The following is a 23220-nucleotide window of genomic DNA, read 5'->3' as shown; positions in this document are numbered from 1 at the left end:
TGCAATAATAACATTTAATAATTAAATATTTATATTTAAAATTTCAAAAAAAAAAACCTATTTGAACGCTTAGAAACGTTAGATAAATTTTAATCTTATATAAATAAACATATTTATACTTTAAAATGTTTGTGGTTTAAAAGTAATGTTGATGAATTAGTTACTAAAGTTTTCTCGCTGCGAACAATTACAACTTGTTTGAAAATTATTACAACAATTTACGTATTATTTGTTGTAGTGATTGTATATAAAAGTAATCTTAGGAAAATATTATGTTAGTTTAAAAATAACATCCTTTTTTCGAAAAAAAAGTTAAACTTTTTAAAAGTCGTAATAACCATGTTATGGAATTACAATGACCTCATTCTAAGAGATTACTTTTAATACAAATCTACAACATAATACACGAATCCAATATTTGCGATATTTATTAGCAGAAACAATCTTATCGATGAAATTTGAATGCATAAGAACAGATATAATAAGATCCCTATTATACAGCAGTGGATTTATTTGCAGTGACTATTCATTTATGAGTTCTTTAAGGGACATAAATGAAGGTTATTTGATAAAATACCAAAAAAGAATATCGGTGGTATTTGTCGGAAATTACCAAAATATTGAGTTATATTTAAACTTTAATTTTTTATATTACTTACACTTGAATAGTTTTAGTATAACTAATATGACAGCAAACCGAACTAAGTTCGGTCCTTCGCGACTACACTCCATTGAGGAAATGGAAGATGCTCCAAATTTTAAGAGCGATAAGGTTTTGCGGAGGCAGCAGAAAGTGGAGACAGAACAAAGGTAAATAGAAAACCCCTTTTATTTTTGCAACGCTTCGCAGTAGAAACAGATTCAGGCTTTATTTTCAAAAATCGATATTTCTTTTAAAACGAGCGAAGGTGTTTTTTCGGTTAAGAATAATTTAAGACGCTCACATGAAACTTTTATGTAGGGAATCTTTTGCTATATAAGAAACTTGATTAAAATAAATATAATATATAGGAAAAACTTCTTTAAAATAATGGAATATTCTGTTAGAGCTATCCTAAGAATGTGTATCCTAAGAAAGTAAAATTTGATATTTGTATTGAGATGACTTAAAAATGCTACGTATTTCCATTCGTAGCTAAAATTTGATTAACTCGAAATGTAAAAGAAACTTAAAGAAACTTAATGCTCTTAAGCATCTCTTGTTTTAGTCTGAAAAACTTTAAGTTTTAAACGTTGCCATATCAATCATTATCTTCGTAGGCTCTGATTTTCTTTCTAGATACTATTCTAAAAGATTGCGCTTTTTTCTTTCGATTTTATAGGCTTCTAAGTAGTAGGTTTTTAAGTTTTTATTTATGATTTGTCATTCTACTTATCACAGTTTTTCCTAATGTTCAGAGGTTCATTCTGCAGTTTTTCCATTCTGCATTTTTTTGTTAACCAACCATTCTGTATTGTTTTGTAAACCAATAAACATTAAACCTGATATGTTATTGCAGTATTGACCAGCAAGGTAGCAGCGAGTCAAGAAAACAGTATATATATATATATATATATATATATATATATATATATATATATATATATATATATATATATATATATATATATATACTGCTTTGTTGACTCGCAGCTACCTTGCAGGTAGCAGCAATTCAATAACCCAACAAATAGAAGATGTCATTATAAGTTTTAAGACGATCAGACGTCATTGAACGTCTAAATGACGTCTCACAGACGTCATTTAGACGTTGAAAGTATTTCTCAAACAATATATTTTTTTAAAAACTTGTTTTTGTTTAAAATTTAGTTTAATACATACATGAGTCTGTAGAATTGATAATCGTAGTAGCTAAAAGAGATCTCTTACAAAAAATTGCGATTTTCCAAGAAAACAAATAAAACTTGGATAGATTTGGAACATTCAAAAAAACTGATAAATACTGCCATTTCCTTTTTTCTAAACATTTTCTGTATTGGAATGGCCTAACTTCATTTGTTAAATTTAAATTAGCCGAGTTTACATTTAACACTTCTGTTTTTTTTAAAATAACATCCATCTAACAACTATTTCTTTTCAATTATTTATACTGTTTTTTGTCAACTGATGTCATGATATCTATAACTTTCTGTGTTTTTATTTCATTACCTCGTAAAAACGTTGGTAAACGACGTCAAATGTAATATTTTTTTCCGCCTGCCAACTACAAAAATATCAAGATAATTTTTGTTTGTTTGTTTTTTTGACGTACGGCGCAGTTAAGAATGTTGGGATTTTACTCATATTGAACCAATTTTATTTTCTCTTACGTAATGTGCACAATACTATGGAGCTGATATAAAAAAAGCCTAATTACCAACTATCAAACCTCAATTACGAAGTATTCGACGATTTCCTTCCTACTCGCTTTCCATACGCAAAATACTGCAAGAAATAGCAAATAGCCATCAACATTACTTTTATTAAATATTTTCAGTATAATTTAAAGTAATATTCATCAAAATAATCTAATCACTATTTTTCATTTTTCGGCATTAATTTTAAAGTTTATATGTTTAGCAGGACCTACTAAACTTTTATGGTTAGCAAGATTTTGTTAAAATATTTGTTAACTAAAAGAGAGTGCTGGTGAGAAGCAAATGAGTTGCTGCGCGAAAATCCACTTCTTTTCTCTTTATTAGATCCCCTTGGTCGTTATATAATTCTTTTTTTTAAAAGCCTTTTCTAAAATTGAATTCATAAAAGTTAAACTTTAATAACTGAAATTTATTTTGAAACGGTTTGAAATTTAAATAATTCGCTTATTTTTTTGGCGCGTTTTTCCGAAGAGCAACAAACATTTGTACAAAATTTGTCTACGAAAAAGAATATTCATCAGAAAAACATTTTGTCATAAGTAGCTTATCTTTGATGTACTTTTGACGGCGTCGATGCTATATATTTTTAAAAAAACTCGTTTTTAAAAACGAAAAGTGCTGTTTCATAATTTTTATCGGAGTTAGATGTTACACTCATGATGTATTATTTACATATTTTACTTATAAGGCATCCTTTACACGAGGCCGAAGAAAACGCAAACCGGTCAAGATAAAAAAAATCTGATTAGTTTAAATGTGTATTCAGCCAATCAGAATTTTTGTTTTATCTCAAACGGGTTAGGGTTTACATCGGTCTCATGTAAAGGCTGATAACATGATAAATTAAAAAAACAACAACCAGCTGCCATTTGTTTTAAAATAAGTATCCTTTGTGTAATTTGAATAAATTTGGTAGAAAAAAAAAAAAAAAAGTTGGTGCAGCATTTTTCTTAGTCTACAATAATTGGGCAACATACATGTCGCTCCCTACTTGTAAGCAACTAAATTAAATATTAACAAACGTTTATTTAGCATTTTTGAGTTGATGTTTTCAGAAATTAAAATTAAAATTTATTCTATTATTAGTAATAAAATGATAAGAGTGCTAAAAGAAATAATGGGAATACTTCCGTTAGCTTCACGAACATCGGTAACGGATTTTTAAGTTAATCAGTGTCATTCAAATGAATTTCTACGACTATTCAATACTATTGTTATCAACCAATTTAATAAATTGCACCATATGGAAATACTTTTCTTAAAAATAGAAAACCACGCACTTTTTCTGAAAAAGACCACGCACTCATTTTCGTTTAACTTAATATATTAGTGCTTTACCATCATAAAACTTGTTGAAAACTCCACAAGACTATCAAGAAAATAAAAGAAAGAAAAAAAAAAAAAAAATAGTAATAATAATTTAAAAAAAAAAAATTACGAGTCAGCAGAGGAAGCAAAGGTCGGGAACATTTCTTCGATTAAGTATATTAAATGTCGCTCACATTCTCCAAAAGTGCATTCTTTTCTGTATTTCTATTGTTATTTTTAGTGTAGATTTTAATGAATTTAGTTTAATATAAAATTTTTTATCTGTTTTTATTATAGGAAATTTTATTTATAAATTTTATTATTAACTTCTATTATATCAGTATTTTTCTATAAGAAAGATAAGTTTCTAAAATCTTCTATCATTTTATTGTCAAATAGCCGTTATTTTATTGAATGAAAATCCATTATTTAATTGGTTAAATATTCGCTTTGTGATTGGTTTAATATCTTTACTACATATTACTCTTCATAAAACATCGTTTTTTAACTGTTTTCATGCATATTCACTTTTCATAATTTGGTTTGCTAGTAAAATCTGATATCAATCGTCTCGTGATAAATCCTAAAGAAGCTTTTTATTTTATCGTGTCTGTAAATTGGATATTTTTAACTTATTTCATACCAAAAATATTTGTATTAAAGGGGAGGAGTTTAGAGACTTATCTGCGGGAAATATAAATTCTGCGGGACTTATCTGCGGGAAATAGTCTGAAATTAAAATTAAATTATTAACTTCTTGTCTTTTTATGTACGATCTTGCACTATGAGGCCGAAGGATTTCCGTTTTTCAAGTGTTGATAACCAATAATCAGCGATTAGTAAAAAAAAAAAAAAAAAGGCCTCTTTTGTATTCACTTGATTTAGCTTATAGTTTAAATTCGAGTGATTTTAGATTCTCTTTGAAAATTCAAATCACATCAATTTAATTTTTATACTTACATTTTTTTTGTCACAAGTTTTTTTTGACAATCTTGTTAGCAGTAGCCCTAAATTAAAAAAATGAAAAAAAGACCTAAAGTTTGTAAATTTCTTATTTTCAAGGTCTTTTTCTGATGTTTCAAATATTATGTTTTCTTTCTGATTTTTCTTTCATTTTCTTATTTTTTTAAGGGAAAAATTAAAAAAAAAAAAAAAAAAAAAAACCATCCAAAAGTATCCGAATTCGGACTTGATTCTTGGTTTTAACCTTTTATCGTTTATTTAAATGTCTCTAAAAGGAATCCTTTATTAAATAAGTTAAAGTTTATCTGAAAGTTAAGCATATCACAGAAACAATATCTAACTATACAGCAACTTGAAAAGTTTCAAAGGTCGATAGTTGTAGGGGCAGCCTTTAACAAATTATCAGTTTTTCTGCACACAGAAGTTTATGATTAAGTCATGCGACTATGAGGGAAAAGCATTCAGAGAGTTAAGGTTAATTTCGGCAAAAGTTATTCCAAAATACTTAGCTAGCATTATCAAAACTTTTGTCACAAAAACAAAAATGTTTATTTAAAAATTAATCATACAGTTTTTAGGTTTATAAAAATTTATTTGGTGTTTTTTAAAATGCTGTTCGGCAAACTTCTGTCGAAACCATAAAAAAGTAGAACCAACAAGAGCATTTAGCACGTTTTTAACAAAATAAAAGTTTTTGAATTCAATTACAACGAATCTGCTACGGTTTCTACGGAAACCTTTTATTCCTGATTTCTCTGTTATTCCTCACGATATAAATTATTAATTTTTTTTGTTTAAAAGTGCCTTTTGACAATATTCGGTAATGTTTAACAAATCGTTTCACATTATTTGTGACAAAATTGTAAAACGAAATATTCGGTTATTACTTATATTCGATTGAGTATTCTATTGACGTATGGTCATAATTGAAATGTTTTAGCTTTGAACATTTTAACTAACTGTTAACAGTTTGTGCGATTATACAGACGATTACATTGGCCGCGATAGAGTCGAATTTAGCCGGATAGAGCCTTTTTTTTTTTTTAACGAAAAATCTGGCGAAGTTTTTTTTAACATTAAATTATTAGATAAGTGAAGAAATCTTTCAGATGGAGGCTTTCTATCGCTATTCATCGTGTAAATATATGCCTCCTCAGCGAAAGCAAATGAAAACTTGCTATTACACTGATTTTTTGCTATTCTAATTAACGTAATATGTTTGTATTGTGTAAATTAGTGTTATGCTTCAATAATTGGTATTAAGTATTATAATTTCAAAAATTCGAGTTTAAAAGTTTTTTGAGACAAGTTCAATGTTAAGATGTGTATACAAAAAATAGCATTTCTATAGCATTACTCTAGAAAGGAACAGCGATAGAGAAATGTGTTTGTTAATAATAATCTATTTTAAAGTTCATTTGCACGAACAGATGTAAGTATTTTGCGGTCTTTTAGAAGAAATTATCGACAGTGTGGAGCTAACAAACTCTATCTCCTTCTCTATATTAAAATTGCTGCTATTTTGATGAAGAAATATTTTCACATCTAATCTTTTTTAAAAGGAATCTTAATTTCTCCCACTGTCTTAAAAATAGTTTCACATAAAAGAAGCAAGAGGAAAAGTAACTTCATAAATCACATAAAACGAAAAAAAAATACAGTTATTATATCCCTATTAATGTATATTTATCTGCTAATCAGGCAATCGAATGTTGCAATCGAACGTTGGAAAGTGGCGATGATTTTTATGAGTTATTTTTTTTGTTTTATGAGAGATCTTGCTCATTTTACATCCGTCAGCTATTATAAATTTTTTGAAAAAATATAATACATTATTCTGTTTTTTTTTTTTTTTTTTTTTTTTTTTCTTAAAGCGTAATAATGAATATATAAAATAGGTGATAACGCAATGCTTTCATTTTAGAATTAGACAGAAAAATATATCTAAAAGAAGTGCTTAGTAAAAGGTATCCTAATTGTGTAGCCAAATGTATTCTCAAAATGATTCAGAAGCATAAAAATGCTTCCATTCAAATATGTTTTATCAACATCATTGGTCAATGAAGGTTTAATTGAGCATTTAGAAGAAAAAAGAGAGATGTTTTGCCCCGTTCTGAGTTCGTAAGTGGCATTAATATGGCTTATTACAAAATGTAGAATTGTAGAAGTTTAGCTTTTGGTTATGCAAATATGCAAACGTATCCGTCAACTAGTTTCTTTAATATTAAACAAGTTTATACCGAGGTATTGAAATGTTTCCTTATGAGCTTAACTTATCCGATGCGTTGATAATTTCTTCTCTAATTTTTACGATATTACCAATTGAAGAGCTCAACCAATTAAAAAATCTCACATCTTGATGTTAAAGATAATTAACATTTAATAAAATTCTATTTTGTATCCAAAGGAATTTTGATAAATATGTCTGCGTATGGGTAAGATAGCAAATCTAATTTGCAACTTTTTTTATTTTGATAAGTTAAAATAATTACATTAAATATCACCTGCGAAAAAAATCGAAAACTCGTTAAAAAAAAATAAATGTAAAATCCACAAATTCAAACTTAATCTAAAAAAGCGTTACTTTGAAAAGTATTAAGGGCGCCCTTATCCAGTTGGAGGCATGGCCATCTGTTATGTTCTAATTTAGTAAAAAAGTTATATGGTAAAACTTTATATAGATAGTTAGGATATGGCAATTACATGGCACATGTATAGTAAAATATAACTTAATAAGGCTGCAATTTTCATTACAAATCAGCAAAGTTTAAAAAAGTTGCGAGTGTTTAAAGGGTCATAATTATTATTTTACCATCAATTCATTCTGGATGCTAATACCATTTAAGAAAGCTGTTGTCTTGAAAACAATTATGAAACCCAGCTGTCGACTTGTAAACAATGATTTTAAATAAAGTTTCGCAAATTTATACAACTTTTTTATACCTTACATTTTGTTTGATTGCTATTACGGAATGCAAATAGTTTTTTCTTTTCCAAAATATAGTTTTATATTTTCTTTTTTCGTTTTTTTTTTTTTTTTTTTTTTTTAAATTGATATTGAAGGTTTTCTTACTATGAGGTAACTGGGTTAATACTTTTACTTGAATAATATATTTAAACTCACGAAGAATTTTTTTCTTCTAATCTGCATTACTAATGTCTCCGCTGAAATATTACGGTGATTTTTTAATCGTTTAATAAAGAAGATTAAAAAAAAAGGTATTTTAAGCGTTTCATCAGAAAGCTTTAATGGTCCTTTTGAATAAATAACAGTTTAACTAATTATTATCTTTAAATTTTTTCTATAATTTAGAGAATTTGAATAATTTTACCGCCAGCTTCCTTCAATTTAAAACCATTAATAGGGTACAATTTTTAAAGCAGCTTTTGACTATTTCTATTATCATATGACTGAATGTCTTTTCGTTTAATCTACTAACACTTCAATTTTTTAGATAAAAAAAATAGGCTTCTTTTAATGATGTACATTTTTCCTTTTTCTAAACCGGAGAACTGTTACTTTAAAGCAAAGAGTACATACAAATCTAACAAGCTTCTGTGTTTGGTTTTTCGGTTGTTAGCGTATAACAACGAATTAAGTGCCAACTTCTATGTTAGTCTTTAAAGACTAATTGATTCTTCTGAAGTTTATTAAAACAGAACTCTGTGCGTTTAAAAACAGCAAAGTTTTTAGTTTCAGTTCATTCATAAATTTATTATTCAAAAATTGGTTATAAAAATAAGTTTTACGATTTTTTGATCGAAGATCATTTCTGCACAAAATTGCTCGAACGGTTGAAATAAAAATAACATAAGAGAATTTGGTATCGCTGTTTTTTTTTTTTTTTTCTTGAATCTTTTAGATTCGTGTGTTTAAATATATAAATTATTTTAAACTCGATTTTTCAGATGGTTGATAAAAAAAAATTTGAAAATTATTATTTGCTAAAAACGCCGATGCTTAAAACCTAATATTGAAAATAGAAAAGTGTACAGATTTTATTCAACTGTCGCTTATGTACTGTTGCAGTCTATTGAAAACGGAATACAACCAACCGTCTCAAATATTTGGTTAGCCGTCATTTTAATTGAATAAGTAAAGCTGTTCCCATACTTTTGATTCAAGATTATTAAATAAAGCGGTCAGCGTGGAGTCAGCTTTATATTTAAGGTTTTCTTTTGCTCTATTAATTTTGAATATGAGATGCGAAGGTGTACATAAATTCTTCTGAAAAAGTAAAATCATTTTTATTGGCGAAGATCGATTGAATTGAGATTTAGACTTATATTAATAAAATAAATAAATAGAGAAGGAAGATTAGAAAATAGTAAAAAAAAAAAATTATATAATAAAATACGAACAAATACAATAAGTCATTATAATATTTCTAATTTACAGCTTTTCGGTGGTATTTCAAATGGGAATTTTTGAAAGCTTAACACGTATAAAAGAGTATATGCTTAATATTACAACGAATAAACCTGTTCATTTATTTATAGGATTATTGTTAAAATTGATCAAGTTCCATGGATGTTTTTATAATTTGTGGTATAAAATGCTGAGGTAACTTTATTGTTGACGCTTGGAGATAAAGTTTTCATATTTATCATTTTAGAACCAAGAATAACATCAGATAAAGGCTTCACCGGTTTAACAAATTGTTGATAAATTTTTATTTTTTTGAATTGCTAAAATAACTTCAGAAAAACCTCAACAAAATTTAGCGTGCCATTTACTTAATTTTCAACGCAAGCAATAAAACCCAGTTTAAAATGCTTGCTACACGCTAAATTATAAACTTTTGAATCGAATGTCATTAAATTTAAAAGAAACTCTTGTAGTACCTTGCAAGTAATGTAGCGCTGTAGCGCCCAAATATTCTAAAACTTTATATAAAGTTTCTATTTTATGACAAGTCGTAATTTTTTGTAGCTCATCTTTAGTTTTCATTCATTTAACTTTTATTGTTGTTGTTGTTGTTTTTTTTTTTTTTTTGCTTTTATAAACGAATCATAAAAAAGAGATTTACGCTGATTTTTATAGGGCATGATTAGCGATTTCTCTGATGAACTGGCGTTCTTTTCAATAATGCTTTAGTTTGATATAACACATTAGTATTAATTTTCGTCGTTGTTGTTTCAAAATAGTCATTCATTCTATTGTCTACGACTCGGTTTTTAAATTGTATGTGTGTGGTTTCTAAAATTTCCTCAGAATTCTGACAACATTTTTTTTTTAGCTAAGTAGAATAATATTAAGAAGTTACAAAATAAATAAAAATTTTGAAAAAAAATCTAAAAAATTATTCCCAACAAAATATTTACACAAAACAAAAAAAAAATCTTTGAGAAGTTGCAAAGAAATTTATTCTAGATTACCCAAAAGATCAATGTTCTTTGTATAAACACAATATTTCTTACAAGATCATTATAAATACTTTGAATTTTTTTTGCTTGTTGGTCCCTGCCATCTGTTAATATTCCGATCGAAAGAGAAAGGTTGCTCTGGGGTTATTTTAGTTATTGCAGGATTTACAAGAAGTTAGAATATGCTTACATAATAAGGAATAAGCTGCCGTGCCATAGTTCGGCCGAATCTTCAGTTGATTGCAAATTTTGATGAGGATCTCAAGGGGAACATTAAGCATTTCATTTAAGAGAGAAATAGACTCAAGATCTTAAGTTCAGGTTTCTTTTTTTTCAGGTTTCTTTTTTTTTTGTTTTTATTTAAAGAAAACTTCAAAAGTTTCTTTTTTTTTTTTTTTTTTTTATTTCTATTCTCTTAATCTTTCCACATTTCTAAAAAAAAAAGAACAAAAATATTAGTTTCGGACAAAATTAGTTTCGGACAATTAGGTGACCTTTGACTTCTGTCATTAGTGAACTTCTCAACACCTCGTAATTTATGATAATTTTCTACATATGCCACATTCTAATTGATGAATCTTTTATCAGGGATACAACAATATTGGTAGTTGTTCAAATTTGGATGTCTGTTCAATCAGCCAACTTAAGACCAATAGTTTCATTGAATTTTCATATTTCAAATAAATAGTTTTTAATTGTTAGACAAAACAAAAAAAAAACAAAAAAAAAAAAAACACCGCTAACCGAACTTGCAAAGCCTCCATCACCCACTTTTGTTTTTCTCATTATTTTATTTATGTATGTTGAGAGTGGATTCTTTTATGTTTTTAATGAATAGTTTAAATTTTTTTATCTTTTCTTCCCAGCTATCTTTTAAAAAATCTTTTTTACATGACTGAAAATCAATCAGCATATGTATAATTACTTTATTTTACCTTATTTAAGTATTTTTCTCATATTTTTACCAGTTTTTATAGTTTTTAATTTAGTAAATCATTTTTAAAGGGATAAAATTTAAAATTGCTTTGTATATATAAGTGAATGAAGGGCCATGATTAGTACTTCATATAGTGTATTATTTCCCATCATAATAAAAAACACAGCAAAAATTGATTCAGTTGTTCAGTATTCAGTCCTAATGCATGAATGTAAAATAAAATAAAAAAAATTAAATTTTAATTTTTTTGTTTGTGCTTATTGCAATACTGTGATGTTTATTATAGGAATTGGATAGATGTTAAATTTTTGAATTATGTATCCCAAACCTTAGGAATGTACATAAATGTAGGTATTTATTTTAGTAAAAGTCAAGCTGTTGATACAAGCAAGCTTCTCAACTCTCATGGGCCAGCAATTGAAAATGATCGATTGCAAGTGCATCCAGTTCCAATTTATCCTCTTCAACGTAAAGGAAGTTTTCTCTATCGTCCAGAAAGTGATAATGAAAATGGAACACCTCGTTCTTCACGAAATTCTTCTATTTCAAATGAAGGGTTAGTTAATAGCTTGTAATAGAAATAAGTTTTTATATACAATTAATTTTATAAATTAGTTTTATTTGTAAATTAAAAACTTTACATAGTTTCTTTATAAATAAACATATTTATGTAGTGTTTCTGTGGTTGAATCAGTACATAAATTTTATTTTATTTCTTGAAAAAATCAATTTGTAAAAGAAGGTAATCTTTTTTTGTTTTTTTTTATAAAAAACATCAGCCTATTTAATTATTTACCTTGTGTAAACTGCTATGTAACTCAATATCAATTATTTACCACTTCTTGCTAAAAATAATGAGGTGCTTTCAGGATGAGTATGAAAGTGTTTTATGAAAGAATGTATATATGTAATTAGAATAGCTTAAAGTATTTAGTAATTTTGTTGGCAAGTTAAAAGTAGTTAGGAATGACTCAAAATATGTATATTTTTTTTATTTATCAGTGTTGGTATATTTAAGTGTTAAAATATTTATAAATCATCAGTTTTTCTTCTGTTTATTTCAATTTGTATTGCTACTTCTTGTTAGTCTTGTGTATCTTTAATTCAAAATTTAATTTTTCTAGAGTGCATAGTGAAGAATTAATTACTCCATTTGCACAAATTCTCTCTTCACTTCAAAGTATTAGATCAAATTTTGTGTTGTTAACTAATGTTCGTGACAGTCGTTTGAGACGTGGATCTGAAGGTTTTCATGCTAACTCACGCTCATGTCAGTTGTATGAAACAAGTGATGGAAGCATGATTAGAGGTTTGTGTAACCTTTATTACAAATTTTCTTTTCAAATTAAGACAAACAGCAAATTTATTTTTTACAAAAATAAATGAAAAAGGATTGTTTTTCTTGATAAAAGTATATTACAGAAAACACAATTGATAAATACTTTAAGATTGTTTTTTTTGCGTTCAAAATTCAGTTAAAAGCTCAAAATGATAGTTAGTATTTTTCCATTTCTTATGTTTTAAATCACATTTGGATTATTTTTGAAAATATTGCTCAATTTTTTATTATTTTTATTTTATAGATAACATGTTTAGCAAGGTAAGAAATGTCAAATTCAGAATTACTTATTATTTATATACATATTGATATTGTTAGTGTAACACAGGTTTACAGTTGCAATCATATTTTGATCTTAACTTAAAAAAAAAACAAAACACGGATATTCATTATATTGTTGAATTTTTATACTATTACATTGAACACCTTCATGTAATAAGATGATAGAAATCCAAAAGTTAGTTCAATTTAGGGTTTCTAAAACTTCTCCCAATTCAATTGATGCTTGTTAAATTTTTTGGATTTTTGTCTTTAAACAAACATTTTCCACATTACTTTTTCCTTAGAGGAGAGGCTGAGGGGTTTTGAAAATGGGTTTAAATGACTTGTGATTCCCCTTTACTACATTTAGACTCTTGAAAAAAAGAAAATCAGTCCATAATACTGATTTTAGATTTATTTATGAAATGGATAAATTTTGTGATTATTTTTGCATTTTTTTACTCTTACAATAACGTAGGTACTTTTTATAATTTATTGCGGATCAATTAACATAAAAAAAAAGACAATATTAAATTTTCAACAAAATAATAAATTTTGTTAACTTCACTATTTTATGTTCTATTTTTAAAAGAAACATGGATGAAAAATGTTTATTGTTCAAAATCATTCAATTTATCACAATGATTTGAAAAAAATCTAAAACTTAAGAATCCAGAGTGTTCTTCTTGAAATAGAATACAGTTTTCTGCTTCTCTATACACCCTGGAGGATCTCAGATCTCAGATTTTTATCAGAATTTTACACTAGTCCTGCACAATCTTTGTCTCTCACTGCTATATCATTTTTGAATTTGACAGTCACAAATGATGTGGCAGTAGTAAAGCTTCCCTAAGAATCCTTGATATTGGCAAAAACTTATATTCTAGGCTAAGATCTGTTTCAAACAACTGATATCAAATATCCTTGAAGAATGGCCTTTCCATTAAAATCATCAATCTGATTGTTGCTCCCTTGTTTATGCCTGTTTTGGAAGCAGTAGAATCAAACCCTAATATCCTGATGCACTCTTCCAAACCCCATTTCTTTATTTGTAGGAGAACCTTGTGTCTTTTTTTCCCATAATCATATTTTTTCTCCTCTCTGGTCAATTAGAAATTCTAACCTTGAGTTTTTGTATTAGAATCTAGAAAAAACTAATCCTCAACAAAGGCTTGGTTTTTTCTCCAAATGTAAATAGGCTATATCAAATAGTTTCTTGTTGTCATTTAGAAATTCTTGCACTTTCTTATTCTTTTTCTCACTCTTTCTGGGCATTCTCCTATAAAATTATTATTTTAACTTTTTATAAAAGTGTTTGGGCAATAGACATTGACAAAGAAAAACTCCTATTTTTATCTTTTATTATCAATATTTTAAAAGAAATCCAGATCTAGCAGTTTCATCAAAAGTAATAGCATTAAATAGTCTTACTTTTGCAGGTCACAGTACTTTTTATACATCTTCCTTACACTGTCTCTACTCTGTACACAACTTTGGTTGTGTACCCAGCTATACTCCAGTACCTTATAGGTAAAAAAAATTGAAATTTAACAAGCTTTAATAGATAATAGTGGAGCTTGATGGGATGGAATAAGCACATTTATCCATTTTTTAAATTGTCTAAAATTAGTATTAATGGACCAGTTTTCCTTTTTTAAAGGACTAAAGGCTACCATAAGTTATTTAAATCCATTTTCAAAACCTCACAGCCCTTCCTGTAAGAAAAAAGTAACATGGAAATTATTTTTAAAAATGCTAAAAATTCAACAAGTTCAGCAAGCTAAAACCAATTTTGGGGAAGTTTAGAAACCTTTAAGTTGGACTAATTTTTTGATTTTTATAATTTTATTATAGGTAGGTGCCACATGCAGGGCAGAACACTAAAATTTTTAGAAATGTGGTAATTATAAATATGGGAATTCATCAAATTGAGATGACTGGGTAGTTTCTTAATTTTAAAATTTTTCTGGCCGTCATAAATTAATTTGAGTTAATAACTACATGATTTTACAAAGCATGATTAGGGGTCAAATATGCTCAAGCATAAACTTGAGAGTATTTTTTGTGATATACTGCAAAAAGTGGTGTTAATCATTATAACAAGGATGCATCATAGTGCAGAGTGTCTCGCAAAATAAATATATGAAAAGATTTACTTCCCAGGCTTTTCTTCTAAAAGTAAGAATATGAAGTTTGTCCTTATATGAGGTTTGCCTATAAACCCCTAACATTTGAAAAGTTATGCAAATTCGTGTAAGTTTTCAAAAAAAAAAAAAAAACATTTTAACTTACGTTTGAAGATGTAGTAGAATAGTACTTCTTGAGACTTTTACATTTTGAGATGATTTTCAAAAGTAATATTGATAGCCATTCATATGATTGATTAACATGAATTTACAGAAGGTAACCTTTTAGGAGTCTCCATAATGGGAAAACCAAGACAAGCAAAATGTTTTAACTAATTAACAAAACTAATTGAGGAATGGGAATTTTTTGATAAGTCTACCAGTAACCATTTGTCATTTCATTAAAATTTCATGTGTATTGCAGTATTTCATTAACTTAGAGACAAAATAAAAAAATATTTAAAATATATACTTTCTAACTTGGTATTAGAAACTTGTCAGTTGTTTCCATTAAAAATACTTGTATCTGACAATTAAAGAAATAATTGATATGGTTACTCAGCTGTATTTGGTTTCTTCAGTTTTTAATGAATATAAGTTAACATTTATATCAGTTTTTAATGAATATTAGTTCACATTTATAACATTTGTATCAGATATTCATACATAAATTTCTTATTTAAAACTTATTATAGAAGTGAGTTCAACAGTTTTAATAGAATAACAGTTCAATATCTTGATGAATTGAAACAAATGACATGAGATGAAAGGCATTTTAGTTTTTTTTCTGGAATCCTATAGCTTTGTATGTCTAAATATGTAAATCATTTTTAACTTGGTTTATTTCAAATGAAAGATATACAAGCCAAAAAAGCAAATACTGATGCTTAGTAAAAGTTTACTGTTGTTGGAGATAGTAAAATTTTAACCAAATATTGATGATTTTCATAAAATGGTGTAAAGTTCTTGTTTTAATACATACTTCCTCTGTTGTAGTTGACCATGGAAACAATGAAAGAATTTGATTGGTGTTTGGATCAACTTGACACTCTTGGAGCTAGTATGTCTATCAGTGAAATGGCAACTAACAAGGTAAATCTTAAATTTTTCTGCTATTTTGGTAAAACAGATTTCTTGTTTTTACAATTCAAAATAATTTAAAAGAAACAATAATTATTCCTTGATACATAGTCAAATTAAAAAATTAACTAAGAAAAAAAAAAGAAGTTCATAAAACTCAATAGTGGGGCATTTCATTTACATCAACGTATTGTTCTGAGATTATTCTATCATCACATAGATACCAGAAAAGAATAAAATGTGATCTTAATTCCATTTACATTTACACAGCTTTTTTACTTCTTATAGTATCCATAAAAATGTAGATTAATTCTATTCTGTTCTTTTGATTATCATTTCTTTAGTCCAGATAATTGGTATAAATGTTATACAATGTCACATTTTGTTGACAAAATTGACTTATTTGTAAAATTGGAACCAATTTCATACATTTTATTATTTCTTGTACTTAAAACGTTTTTGATATTATATTGTTTCAATATCATTTGCAACTGTACCATGCATAAGCTTCAATTATCAACTTTGTTTTTACAAAAAGGTTTACACATACCCAACAATAGCTGTTGTGTTATTAAAACAACATGGAAATATATATGCTTTATATAATCATAATTATAAATATTTGTACCATTTCATATTAAAATAACTATATAATTATCTTAAGTGTTATGACATCTTCATACAAATATATCATGGAGTATCATAAAATATTTTCCATGATATACTGCTTTTTTTCTTTTGGTGTGCATATTTAAAAAGGGCATTTACAACCTTCAGTTGGAATAGAGTTTCTTTTTCAGTTATGTAAAAAATGCCTAATGAGACCATTTGAGAATTTCCTGGAAACAATGCTTTATTGTTACAAAATGATGTCTGAGATAACTTCTAAAGTAAATATGATGAAATATGATGAAGTATGATGATATATGATGAAATATGGAATTTGCAAAAAAAAAAAAAAAAAAAAGTGAGAATCAAGCAAACTTTTAAAATGGTTGCTTGCCATTAAGTAAGGTTTTTCTAAAGTACTAGCTTTTTAAAGGGTATAAAAGAAATGAGTTTTTTAAAATTTCTTTTATTAGTTCAAAAAGATGCTTGACAGAGAGTTAAAAGATTTCTCTGGGACTGGTCTCGGAGGAGAAGAAGTTTCAGCTTATATTTATGATAATTTTCTTGGTAAGAAAGTTTATTGCTGATATGTTTTATAAAAATAAAGATTATAATTTTTTTTTTGCACTTAAAAACATCCATTGAATTTGTTTCTGATGTTAAGTTTTGAAATTTTTACAGAAAAATTTTTTTGAAGTAGTAAAAAATGTTAATACATTCTTTAATTATATTTTTATGTACCAGATAAAAAAATTGAAGCTGTCACAAAACGTCAAACAAGACCTTTGCGTGCGCGTTCCAAAAGTCTAGTTCAATCATTAAAACAGTTATCAAGAACTGTTAGTGGATCTGGTTCTGTTCCAAGGTTAGTATATTTTTTTTTTTATCAATGTTAAGATGAAGTACCATTTGTATCTGAAATCATGTTTAAAACTAAGGTTTAGCATTAGTTTTACTTTTATTTGGTGTAAAAATAATATCAAAGCTTATTAAAGTTCCATTTTTCATTAAAAAATTTTAAGTTTAGTAATAATTCATTTTTAGGTTTGGTGTTGAATGCACAGACGAAATAAAATTAGAAAAAGTAAGTTAATTCTTTGTTAAAATTGCTACTTTATTGTTAAGTGAAAGATGCTTTGAATGTTTCCTGAATTCCACCATGCTTATGCTTTTGAATAAAAAATTCATAACTATATTCTACTTAACTAAATATAATTTCAAAGCAAAACACTTAAGAGCTAATTCAATATAAAACTAATGCCTCTATATTTAACAACTTTAGTAAAACCATGACACATGTGCATGGATGTTAGATACTATTTGATACATTTATAAATCTACATTATAAAGGTTGCTTTATCATACTTATGTATAATTATATAGTAAAGTATCTTATTATAGTATGAAAACTTTGTTATGATGGTAATTTTGATCATTAAGATCGTTAACGTAACCTAGTGATGATGATATTGATTATTTTAACTTTTATAGATAATGGGAAATGTTGATAAATGGAATTTTGATATATCTCAACTTGCAGTTTTCACAAAAAATCGTCCACTGATCAGTATCACTTACACAATACTTCAGGTTTGTCCTAAAAAATGGTATCACTTCATAGAAAATACTTCAGCTAATCTACTTGACTAATAATGTAAAATGTTAAAAAATTCATATTATCATTTTACTTTTAGACTAGAGACTTGTTAAGAGTGTTTAAAATACGACCATGGGTTCTTGCAAACTACATAAATATTATTGAGGTATGTGTTTGGCTTAAATATTTTACTATAACTATATATGCATACATTTACATAAATGTATGCATGAATATATATATGTATATATATATTTACAAATATAGATGCATACATAAATACATACATACATATATACATACATACATACATACATACATACATACATACATACATACATACATACATACATACATACATACATACATACATACATACATACATACATACATACATACATACATAAATACATACATACATACATACATACATACATACATACATACATACATACATACATACATACATACATACATACATACATACATACATACATACATGCATACATGCATACATGCATACATGCATACATACATACATACATACATACATACATACATACATACATACATACATACATATATACATACATTCATACATACATACATATGTCATGTATCATATATCATATATAAAATATATATGTATCAAATATATTGTTTTGTTATATGTATTAAAAAGAACTAAATCTAAAGTTCTTAAGTGTTGGTAAATTTTCTATTATCATTTTTATTATATTGTAATAGTTTGTTATAACTAATAGTTGATTTATTATTATATAGTTAGTTGTTGATATTAAATAATTATTATGTATTAATAATAGCAGTAATAAAGATTTGGTATTCTTTAGTCTCATTACATTAATGAAGTCCCATTCCACAATTCTCTGCATGCAGCGGATGTTGTTCATGCTACACACTGTCTCTTATCTTCATCTGTATTTGAAGTAAGATTTATGTGTTTTTACCATATGAACTGTTAAATTAAATTTTATTTGATATAATTTTTATCTTTTTGAACATAATTCACATTCAATTAATTTTGTTTTAAAGGGTGTTTTTAATGACATGGAAGTGTTAGCTGCAATAATAGCTAGTGCTATTCATGATGTTGATCACCCTGGTGTTAACAACCAGTTTCTTGTCAATACCAGCTCACAAATGGCGCTAATGTACAATGATGAGAGTGTATTAGAAAATCATCACTTAGCTGTTGCATTCCAACTCATGCAAAATGAAAATTGTGACATTTTAGACTCGCTATCTAAATCAGAGCGACAACTCTTTAGAAAAATGGTCATAGAAATGGTCAGTTGTGCTTTAAATTTTGTTAAATTTGGCCTGTTTTATTAGAACCTGTGTTTTTTGTTTTTTAAACAAACTATTTTGTTAAAATTTAGGTGCTTGCCACAGATAATGCCAAACATATGAATATCTTAGGCTCTCTCAAGACTATGGTAGAAACCAAACGGCTTTCAGGCAGTAGTGCAGTTAAACCAGTGCAACTTGATACTTTAAATGAAAAAATGCATGTACTTAAATGTTTAGTACATTGTGCTGACCTTAGCAATCCTACAAGACCCCTCAATTTATACAAAATGTGGGTTGAACGTCTTATGGAAGAGTTTTTCAGACAGGTAATATTTTAATCAAAAATCAATTCTTTTCAAAACATTTTCTTAAAGTAAATTTATAGAATGTCTTTATCAATTCATTTAATTTTTCTCTTACCTAAGTAAGCTATTGATGTTATTTTTACATCAGTAAAAATAGTTGTAATAACTTCCTTAGCTAAGAGAAAAATTAAATTTTCACCTCATTTTTACATCATTTTTACATCAGTAAAAATAAATATCATTTTATTATTTTTTTTTAAATTTCAATCATAACTTTTCTTCAAAAAATTTATTGTTCATAAATTAATCATTAGTACAAAGTGTGAAAGAATTTTTTTTTTTAAATTATCCCAGGATTTTTTGTTATATTGGCATATTGATGTTAATTGAAGTTGAGTTAACTTCATTTTTAATTTATAGGGTTCACATTTCTTTGAAATTGCATAAAAGTATTTACTTTCATCTTCTCAAAAAACTCTTTGATTTTATTTTTTTTTATGTATAACTCTTGTGGTGCTTTGTAAGAAATGTTTAATAGTTAATCTCCATTAAGCACTAAAAAGTTTTTAGTGTTTATATTGTTTGAATATGGTTTAAGGAAAAAATTTATTCTATTTAAGGGAGATATTGAACGCGAACGTGGAATGGAAATTAGTCCAATGATGGATAGATTCAACCCAAATATTGAAAAATCTCAGGTAATGTAAACGTTTTTCTGCAATTTAGATATAAAATTCATTTGAGCTTAAAAGTTTTTCCTATTTTATCATAAAATTATGTGGACTATATATGTTTTCATTAAATAATTTTTTAAATGCATTTAGTAATTATATGATGCTAACATGCTACACAATGATTTTATTGAACAGGTTGTATTTATCGACTACGTAGTCCATCCATTATGGGAGACATGGAGTGATCTAGTTTATCCAGATGCACAAGAAATTCTTGATCGACTTGTGATGAATCGAGAGTATTACAGGTCATTAAGTTCGTCAAGCAGCAGTGATATATCAGCTACATCTTCGACCCACACAACAAAAACTATGACAACTTGTGACAATGAGATTAGTGGTATATTTTTTATTTTGTTATACTGTCGTTCAAATTTAATTTCGGTATTTACATTTAATCGACTGTCTGGTCAATTAAATGGAAACGTCATATTAAATGTTTGAACGACACCTAAAAGTTTCTAATTGCAGATTTAATGAATAATATTCATTTATTAATGAAATGTTTATATTTTGTATCTGATAGATAAGCTCATCCCTTTCATCCTGCTAACAAATATTGCTACTAATAACAAATATAAACATTCTTTATATTCTAATTATATGTTTAACATAAATATAATATACATATGTTATAACTACATACATACATACATACATACATACATACATACATACATACACACACACATACATACATACATACATACATACATACATACATACATACATACATACATACATACATACATACATACATACATACATACATACATACATACATACATACATACATACATACATACATACATACATACATATATATGTATATATGTATATATATATAAAGGTATAGCTAAAAGATTTTCCAGCTTATTTTGTGTATTTTTTTTCAAAAATTGTTTTTAGAATCTTCGTCTGATGTAAAAAATAGTGTTTCTATACCTAAAACCAATGTTAAACTTTTTCAACAGCATGAATCTGAACGAATCGAACTTCTTAGTATAGGTAGTTTACGGCGAATGTCTGATACCGACGTTTTAAGATACAAAAGTAAAGGAATTAAGTCTACAGAAGTTATTTATGAACAAGAATCAAACAAAAGTAAACTTTGTAGCCGCCAATCTTTAGATACAGCAGCTAAAAATTCGAGTACAGACGAAAATCAGAACTTATTAAACGGTGACTTGCTAACGAACTTAAGGACTAATGTTACTAGCATCCGACCGCAAGTTTCATAGCTTATTGCACTGATAATATAGGTATGCAGTTCTTTTGAATAAACGGGAGTTGATTTTTTATGTTACTCAACGAAAGTGCAGAGAAAAAAGGTCGCATAAAGGTCGAGAAATGTAAAGACCGACAAGTTTTTGCGTGTTTTGAACGATAGTATCAAAGAGTACAGAATTCTCGAATATTGCATTAACTCATCACGGGTGACAGCGGTGGTAAAATAAAAGCTAACAAAAAATAACACGTTTGCATTGCGCAAGCTGCGTTGCAAGTCGCACAGATATTTCGAATGAAATAATCGAATGTGTATATCTTTCAAGAATAAATCTTTATATAAATTTATTGTAGCTTTCATATGATATATAGGTGTATTTTATTAACTCTTTAACGACTTCAGTTGAACCATACTCAATCATTTTCTGTTAATATTTTTTATACCTTAATTATAAATGAGATTATATTAATTAAATTCGTGTGTATGTTATTCGCGCTTCCATTGCTTTATAGAAAATTTTTTGTTTTGTTTGTAAACCGTCATTTTCGACATTTTTTGTTTGCGCGATCGCGAAGTTCGTTGAGCAACCATTTTGTTCATCTTCGTCATTTTGTTACTGATAAGGCACTAATTGTGCTCATTTTTATTTATTAACTTTCTTATCAGATCTAGTCCAGTTTAGACTGCATGGTATTTTTAATTTATTTATATTTATGTGCATATTTTGTGCGCTTTGATATTTGTCATGTTTTCTTATGTTTGCTGTGTTATTTACTTAAAAAAACTAATGGAATTCTCGGTTGCAATTTTTATTAAATCGAAAGATCTAATGACTTCTATCTTTTGTCATTCAATTTTACTTTTGTAAATGTTCTTCTCCACACATTCATCAATCTCTGGGTTGGTGTCATCAGTTTTTTTGATGTCTTTTTTAATCAATTGATAGTTGTTTGGCAAATAGATATGCAGGAATTACTTAATAAAAGTAAGGATAAGAAGGGTGAAAGTTGAAAATTCGTTAAGTTTATAAAAAGCTTCTAAAAAGTGCCAAATTATTTATCGCCTAAAATACAACTGGGATAACAACCGCTCTATAAAGGTCCTAGTTGTGTCCTGGTTTTTTAGTGCTGTTATTCAAAGTAACTTAAAATTGCCACAAACGTCACCTTTAGTGCACTTTCGCGGAATGTTGCAAATTTATTTTTTATTCAAGAGTGAATAAATTTTAATACTTTTTCTTGCCAATATAATAAGTAAATTTTAAGTTGTCTTCTTAGTATTTGTTGTAGTTGAGAAAAAGTTTTTTTTTTTTTTTACAGTACAAAGTCAAAGCTTTTTTGAAAGATTATCGAATTATCGAATTGAACCATGACATTACCGAAGTATTCCATATTTAGGAAAAATATTTAGGAGTAACATCTGCATAATTAACAAATTTCGAATGTACAAGATGATCTGGTAAGTTGGCTATAAATAACATAAAAGATGATTGAGATTTCCCGATTTTTTTTTTGATAATGTTCATTCATTTCTAGATAGATCCCATTTTTGATAAATAGTTGGTACACCTCCAACATCTCCATCATTTTTGGGCAGTTTTTGTTAGCCAAGAATTTCTTAGTGAGACGAAACCATGGACCATTTGGTGGATTAATTCTCTTCTTTAACAAAGAGGCTTAATTCTTCTAACAATATTC

General features: G+C 27.1%; 1 protein-coding gene across 1 annotated transcript; it reads left to right on the top strand.

Moving 5' to 3' along the window:
* The first annotated feature begins 436 nt into the window (after positions 1-436).
* Positions 437-22319, top strand: LOC145192250 (3',5'-cyclic-AMP phosphodiesterase 4C-like). Its single transcript, XM_090074424.1, has 16 exons — positions 437-810; positions 11298-11489; positions 12058-12242; positions 12517-12533; positions 15656-15751; positions 16822-16915; positions 17093-17213; positions 17393-17432; positions 17840-17938; positions 18043-18111; positions 18797-18892; positions 18999-19253; positions 19346-19582; positions 20182-20259; positions 20431-20635; positions 21205-22319. Exons 1-16 carry the CDS (start codon positions 452-454, stop codon positions 21534-21536), a joined length of 2475 nt encoding a protein of 824 aa, XP_089930550.1. The 5' UTR covers positions 437-451; the 3' UTR covers positions 21537-22319.
* Positions 22320-23220: the final 901 nt, after the last annotated feature.

The sequence above is a fragment of the Hydra viridissima genome, unplaced genomic scaffold (genome assembly GCF_058129835.1).
Source record: "Hydra viridissima isolate aposymbiotic clone 2 unplaced genomic scaffold, HvirCarnegie_v1 scaffold_1, whole genome shotgun sequence".
In the NCBI taxonomy this organism is placed as follows: Eukaryota; Metazoa; Cnidaria; class Hydrozoa; order Anthoathecata; family Hydridae; genus Hydra; species Hydra viridissima.
Note: the sequence above shows the minus strand (reverse complement) of the source record. Positions and strands in the feature narration are given on the sequence as shown.